The 7827-nt window shown below is 53.8% G+C and overlaps 1 protein-coding gene across 1 annotated transcript; it reads left to right on the forward strand.

Moving 5' to 3' along the window:
- Positions 1–956: 956 nt before the first annotated feature.
- Positions 957–4431, forward strand: TFF1 (trefoil factor 1). The gene is made up of 2 exons (XM_074324925.2): positions 957–1986; positions 4110–4431. Exons 1-2 carry the CDS (start codon positions 1911–1913, stop codon positions 4298–4300), a joined length of 267 nt encoding a protein of 88 aa, XP_074181026.2. The 5' UTR covers positions 957–1910; the 3' UTR covers positions 4301–4431.
- The last annotated feature ends 3396 nt before the right edge of the window (positions 4432–7827 follow it).

The following is a 7827-nucleotide window of genomic DNA, read 5'->3' on the forward strand; positions in this document are numbered from 1 at the left end:
CTTCCTTCCTCCCTCCCTCCCTCCCTCCCTCCCTCCCTTCCTCTTCCTTCCTTTTTAAGCATCTCCCTTTCTTCCTTTTTAAAAAGCTATTGCAAACAGTGATGTAAAGTTTGTCTCTGTGCTTCCTTCGCCTGGTGTGAGGCTGTAGCTGGGTAGGTGCCAGGCCAAGAATTAGGGCACCTGCTGAGTCGTGAGGTGTGTGCAGCTTCCGCTTCACTAAACACCACCCACTTTTTCTCCACATTATGACACAGGGCGCACCCCCACTCCTGAGAGCTCCTGTTTGGACCGAGAAACGCACGTGGTGGTTCTCCATCACCCAGGTCTGGTGGCCTCACTGTCTCTGGCAAACGTAACCCACCCCACGGAGACTCTCAGTGACCCAGGTCCTCCCTGGGTCTGGCACATCAGGTCTCCCTGGAGATGCCAGCTCAGGATTGGCAGCTGTAGAGGTGGGGGGCGGGGCTCAGGGAAGGAATGAGGAAGCATGTGATGGCGCCATTCTGACCCAGGCTTCCTGCCCAGAGCAGGGCAGGACTTACTTACTTATTTACTAAGAAAAGTAAGTATCTCTCTGAGGCGAGATTCACTTTCCTTGGAGCCTAAACCCTCACTGAAGAAAAAATATTCCTCCTATGATTCAGTCATGCGTTCATATACTCATTCATTCTTCAACACATATTTATTAAATAAGGAGCTTTGTAGGTGCTGACGGTCCACGGTGCGGGGTTGGTCTGCTTTGTGCATTCAACACCTACTGGGGGAGGGACAATAAATCATGAACATCGTGTGTGAACGAATCACTTTGTAGATTTGAAGAAAATAAGAGGTAGGAAAGAGGAAGCGCCAGAGCAGGGCAGGGCGACCAGGGAGTTGGGGTTGGGGGCGGCCCTCAGAGGTACAGTGTCCAGGGGCCTCACTGGGGGGACATGAGCAAGTGACCCCACAGTCGCGGGGAGAGGGGTCCTCTAGAGGGAAGAACTGCTGTACTTTATCAGTTTCCATGTCAGCTCCTATATACACAGCTTCATTTTTAAAAGGAAAAAGAAAAAGAAAGCGAAAAAAATTAATTTAGAGAAATAAGTAAAGAGGCTCACTCAGTGTCTGTGAGTCGGATGTGGAACGTTTGTGAGTGCTCAATGCCAGTGCCAACTAAAGCGTGAGTCCTCTGGGCACGCCACGTTTCCTCGGTGACGGCCCAACGGTGCCCTGCTCACATACGACTTTGCCGTGGAAATGTCTAACACAACAACACTGATGGAGACAAGATGAAGCTTGAAGTTCAAGTTCCCTGGGGAGACATGGGCGGGAGCAGGCCTGTCATTTTCCCCTTTGTCTTCCCCCCACTCCCTGGACTTGGATTCTCAAAACAGCTGAAAATGGCGCCCCTGCTGAAAGGACGAGGCCAGGCGGGTGGGCCTCAACGGTGGCCTCAACGGCTCCTTCTTCCCTCTGAGTTGCGTGCCAAGGGACCCTGTGAGCCACTGTTGGCACAACTGTGCCTTGCGTGGGCCATCTCTAGCTATGAATCACTTTCCAGTGAGTGTAATGTTGACATTAGCAGGAGGGTCTCGCCGATACGGTCGCGACCTGGACCACGTCATGACCGAGGAGACTCCCATGGATAAGAGTGGGACAGGCTCAATCTCAGATCCCTCCACCAACATGACTATGTGACATGAGTTTCTCTTTATCAGCAAACTGGTTCATTTGGTTTACCCGTGTTTAGGAAACACCTTTTAATCGGCAGTGATTACTTGGCATGGAAGACTGTGGGACCCTCCTTAGGCAAATGTTATCTAACACTCTTTAAGTAAACAGAGCCCACGTTTAAAATCGAGGGTTCTGACAGATTCTCACCCCTGACTTGTATTCTCCTTGGGAGCAGAGAGAAGAAGGTCACGGCCGCCATGGAGTCCAAGGTGATCTTTGTCGCGCTGATGGTCTTCTCGCTGGCCCTCAGCACCCTGGCCCAGTACCAGGCCGGTAAGACAGCCCTCCTCCTGCTTTGTGGTGGGCACGCAGGGCCAGGGAGCCTTGATGGGAGTCTCTGTTTCACTCTGCATGTTTGTGAACCAAGCGCTGTTTCGTGCCAGGCGCTGTTCTAGGTGCTTGGAAGGTTTTGGACGGCAAAAGCAGGTGGAAAGCAGCAGTGAGGTGAAAAGGCCAAGGAAGGCTTTGAGAACTGCTGTGAGGAAGTGGGTTCCTGGTGGGCTGCTGTCTTCTAGTACTGACCCTGGACTGTCTCGCTATTCTTGAGTAGCATGTTTCAAAGAGCAATCTTTGACGTAATGTACAAGAACAGCTCTTCCAAAGGTCCAACCCAGGCTCTGCCCCAGGAGGTGGACCCGCTCCAAGTCCACACAGATGTCCAAGTGCCTCCTTCATGGGTGGACATCCCCGGAGAAACTCTGGCAGGCGCGTGGGTTCTCCTGGGCCCCATGCTCTGCGGAACCCAGAGCACCTGCCCCACTGGTGCCTGTCTCCTCAGTATTAAGTGGTCCGTGGGTGTCACCGAATGAGACAGCACACTGTTCCTTCCTTTGACCTTGTTTGGTCTCAATGCCTTTACCTGCAGAGTGGGATCAATCATCTATCTCAGAGGGTTAAGAAAATTAAGTGTGACAATGTTTGTGGAAAGTCCTTTGCAGTCTACAAAGTGCTACATAAACATTGCTTATTATTGTTAGAATGTTTTGTTGGATTGCACACAGGAACAAAGGTGGGCGCCCTGCCCTCTCAGTCTAGGAAAAGGGTGTCCCATACATACCTGTCTTTGGATGGGCTGTCCTTTGCAGAGAACCTGACGCCCAAGGTCACGGCCAGCTGTGACCACCTTGGCTTGGGATCTCAGCCCACCCATCTCTCCGACTCTCCTCCCTTTCTGTTCAGGCTCCTTCCCTCTGTGTCCCTTTACTCTCCAGGCCCCCAAGGCCTTGCTCCTTGTCCCCCTTCTCTTCTCACTCTGCCCAGGGACAGAATGACACAGAAGTGGATGGGGCTGCTGCCCATCAGGACTTCCCAGGCCCCTGCGGACAGCACACGTCCATGAGCAAACCCTGAGCCCATGTAACAGAACGGAGCTCCTCACCCTCCTCGGCCCTCAAGCCCAAGACGGAGACAGGGAAGGGGCCCCAGACTCCTCTTTCACTGCCTGCCTCAGCCACCACCGCCCAGGTCCTAGTTTGCCTGCTCAGAGCCCTAGACTGTGAACCTGAGTACAGACCCCACAGATCTCGCATCCAAGTCGTGTAGGAGCTGTCAGCGGGCCCCGGCTTCCCCGCGTGTTCTCCACAATTTCATCACTCCCCTGGTTAAAGCTGTCACTCTCAGACTGAAACAGCCTACCTAGTTCTCAGCCTGGCTCTTCCCAGACCATTCCCACCCCAACCTCTGTATTGTGCCTGCAAATGGATTTGTACCTCCGTGAACACACCTTGTGCTCTCTCTTCAATGTCATTGAGCACGTTGCTTCCTCTGCTCAGAGCACCCACTGCCTTTTCCTCATCTGGTCAGCCACTTCCTACAGGGAGCCCTCCTTGCTTTGTTCAGTCTTGTTGTCACTTGCCCCTCCTACACTTGCCCTGGACACACTGGGGTGGCCACACTAGGCTGCTACGTATATACACTTGGCTTTCTCCTCCATTAGACTTTTAGCTTCTTAGCAACTATATCTTTATTTTTAATTTCTGGGTCCCCATTACCCAGCACAGAGCCTGGCACGAGCTGGATTCCTCAGGAACCTGCCCTGTCTGTTTTTCGTGCACTGGCTCCTCTTTCTAGTACATACAAGTGGTGCTCGATAGATATCTATTGATGGAGTAAGTTTAATAATTGTTTGCTGAAATTAATGAGTGAATGAATACATTGTGTAGGTAGATGCAATGTTTACAAATCCCAGGCACCTCGCACCTTCCCTGAGGTTACATGTTTTCGCATCAGGAAATGAGGACAGGGTCTGCCTCTCGGACCCGAGCCCTGGTCTGTGCAGGCCACACCAGCGGGTTGCTGATTCACTTGGAGAAGGAAGCTGGGCTGGAGTGTGGATAGTACCCGTGAGGAAGTCAGCCCACGACTTAATCTGTGCCTCTTGCCCCATGTGCTTTCAGAGACGTGTGCAGTGGCCCCGTCCAAAAGACAAAACTGTGGTCATCCTGGAGTCTCGACTTCTGAGTGTGCAGAGAAAGGCTGCTGCTTTGACAGCACAGTTCCTGGGGTCCCATGGTGCTTCCACCCGATGGCTGTCGATAACCTTCCAGAAGGTATGTCCATGACAACACTGTGGGGTCTCAGGATGTAGAATTAGTGAGAACAACCACATGGGACCAAGGGAACCTTCTCTTCCTCACCAGCTGTGTTTTTACTCAGAATGACGGCCACAGGTGATTGTGAAGAAATGGTTTAGCCTCAATCAGGCTGAATTCAGGTCTGGGGAGGGAAAGGCGGGGCTGAAAGGCCGTTTAGCAAGGCACCCTATGTTTTTACTGGCTTCGCTTCACAGCTCTAACCAAAAGCCTGTGAAGAATCACCCGAGGGAAGGCTAGCACACAGAATCGCTCGCTGGGGGTGGGAGTGAAAGGAATGACAAAATATGAAGACAGTGCATGTTTTCTAAAGACTTTTCCCATTGGTTCTTTCAAGTCAAATTCTCTGCAATCATTTAAAAGTGAAGGAAAATCTCACTCTCACTAATGTATCTCTTCTCCCACTTCCCCCTTTTAGAGGAGTGCTGATTTTAGACGCTCTCCAGGTGGGAGTGGCACCTCGACTTGGAAAGGCCCTCCCCTCCCCCAGGCTGGAGCTCAGCCACGTCAGCTTCAGTGGCCAGACGTCTGCTGGGGGTGGGGGTGGTGTGAGGTGGGGATGGGGGTGGAGGAGAGGGGCTTCTGTGGCTGAGGGTTAATTCACTGCAGGTTGCTCTGATTTTTCGTGCTCAAAATTGGCCTAAAAATTAAAAGAGATGAATGCTACTTTGTGCTTTTAAAAAATATAAACGTTTTCCTTCTTCTCAAAGAGAGGTGGCCTATTTCCCGCTCTGGTTTCTTGTCGTGGATTATACATTAACTCACACTATCTCCTGCGAGATATGAGGGTAGGTGAGAGAATGAAGCGGCAGCAGGGTTGCTGAAGTTACCAGGTAGACATTAGCAGCCGGTCCGTGCACAAGTTCCTCAGATTGCCAAGGCTTCAGGAAGCATCTTGACGCCACACCTTTGTCAAGTCATGAAAGTAGGCGCCAAACTCTCCTAACATTTTTTAAATATTCGTGTGGGCCCACGACCTGGTAATACAAACTGCCTTTCAGTTCCTTCACTTCCCCCAGGTGGAAATGGGCTCAGTAGATAAAACCCACCGCCGGCCAAGTATCTGAAAGTGTTAATCAGAGAAAGGTTGCAGAGCCTGGCATGAGTTAACAGTTTGAGAGAACCTTCCCCCCGCAAGGGGCCACCTGTCACCTTATTACTGACACAGTCAAGATGGGAGGACAGGGAGCCAACTGGGCCTGCCAACCACACCCTGGCGTGGAACAGACACCCCACACTGTGTGAGGAGTACAGACCGAGCAGCCACTGGCACTCCAGCCCCCACAGTGCTGCAGTGAAAATGAGGGGAGGGCCCCCACTATGGGCTGTCACCCTACCCTAGGAGCTCAGCTAAGCAAGTCCATTGCTGCCCGGATTGGTTCCCCTGCCCCACCCCAAGTGCTCTTGCATGGGGCACAAACTGCCCAACTATTTCTGGGGTCACAGGAGCCGGGGCGCCCTTCCACCCTCCACAGCCAACTGGGTCTCAAGAAGAAGGGGCACCGAGCTTTGTGTGTCCAGTTTTTTCCCCCAAATTTGCCAGTCAGATCAATCATTCCCCTAACCCTTGGCCACCGGGACAAGCCAGCACAGAGACCCCAGGGGCCAGGGGTACCGTGCACAGGCAGAGACATCAGATGGGGACCCCAGCGCATGCACACCGCAGCTCACACGGGTGTGCAGTACTGAGTGTCATGTTCTGTGTGCTGTGGGGATCCCCGTGGCTTCTCTTCATTGGAGAAGGTGCAGAGAAATCTTCGCTTCTCGTTTTTGTCCATCGCATGTCTGATCTCTCTCACAGTCTCTGCCTGCTTGTTCCAGGTAAAAAGAAACTAACTTTATTTAGTTCAGTTCCTTCTGAAATGCAGTGTGTTGCCATGCCCCCCCCCCCCCTTTGCAGGTAACAGTCCCCAAGGAATAAGCCGGGCTCTATGGCTCTGAAAAATAGATGAGGCAGCGGGTGGGGCTTACACGTTTACAGGGCAGGGGCCTTGCATTGTGGCTCACCTCCCTTTCCTCACCCAGGAGAGCTGTGTGTGTGAAGTGAGACTTTCCAGGGAGCCATGATGCATAGATTGGGGGGCCCCTAAACTCTATGTCGTCCTGTATCCAGGGGGCACCCAGCAGTGAAGTGCCCTCCTCCTGGCACTTCTGGCAAATGCGTCAGAGTGGATGCCAGGTGACAGGGAGACTGACTCGGTGGGTCCCCCGCCTTGCTTGTTTCCCTGCATCCCGGTCCAGTGAAAGGCCTGAATGGATGCAGGGCTGGCAGCTTCAGCCCCTCCCTCCCATCAGCTTACGCAGAAAGAAATCAGCGATCCGCCATCCATATCCTCTTCCTCCGGTGTCCACTTCCCAGACGCCTGGCCTTGCGGCTCTGCCATCTGGATGCCAGGCCTCTCGGGGTTCGCTGGCACTGGGAGGAGACACACGGGGGACTCCTGCAGGGATGTCCTTCTGTCCCGTCACAGACCAGCACCATGGACAGGACCGGGAGATGGGATTCGAAAGGGGAGGTGGCTTAGTGTCTGCCACACTGTCCTTCTGGAAGCTCACAAAAATCCCTCAGAATTCCACCAGAGGGCTGCAGGGCGGGAGGGGGAGAAAAGGCTGGAGGCAGAGGAGTGTGCAGGACAGCTGACTGACAGCAGTGCTGTGGAAGCACGGCCCCCTGCCCCCCCCACCCCCCGCAGATGCTGCAAGGGCATTAGGACCATGCCCTGGACCATCCCTCCTCGGGATGCCCAGCAATGAACAGGGCGCCTCCAGCTCTCACTCAAGTTTCGGGGGTCGGTGGGAGCTGCTGGATTCTGTGTGCCGTGACAGCTAGGATAGCACGTGTGGATGTGGCAGCTGGGCCCAAGGGGACAGGGGGCAGTGGCTGACATGCCACCTCCTTTTTGTGTTCAGAGCCAGCGTCAGGGTGAGATGAGAGAAGAGGAGGGTGGGAGAGAGAACCGAGAAAGGCCGCAGAAGAGTGACATGTTTCCTCCTCACGCCCAGGAATATAGAGACATCGTCAAAACCTGCCAGGGTCAACCTCCACCCACAGCCGCCCCTCCCCCATGGTGTGTCCCCCCACCCCCAATGCCCCGTGACAGTGATCACCTCAGGGGGAAGGGACCCTGGAGCGGGGCGTTTGGTCTGGCCCCTCATCCCCACCCAGGCCTCTCTACAGCCATGAGCCCATGGCCAGGGAGGTCGGGGACAGGGGTGCAGAGCTGATGTCTTAAGGGAGAAATGGCCGACTTCTCTGGGTCTCTGCAGAGTCCTTGAAGTGTCCGGGAGGGTGGTGGGAAAAAGGCAAGCTGTGGTGATAAAGTGCCTGAACAAGGACAGCTCTGCTGATAAGGTGCAGGACTGGTTAGCAGTTTGAGGAGTGTCACACACACACACACACTCACACACACACACACACACACACACACACACACCTTAAAGGGCCAGGGCCCCTCCCCTCCCCCAACCTTAGAATCCAGGCTGAGGGCCATTTGGGGGCCAGTGTCCTCTTGTCCCTCATAAC

The sequence above is a fragment of the Rhinolophus sinicus genome, chromosome 17 (genome assembly GCF_057876585.1).
Source record: "Rhinolophus sinicus isolate RSI-liver-muscle chromosome 17, RSI-T2T, whole genome shotgun sequence".
Classification (NCBI taxonomy): domain Eukaryota; kingdom Metazoa; phylum Chordata; class Mammalia; order Chiroptera; family Rhinolophidae; genus Rhinolophus; species Rhinolophus sinicus.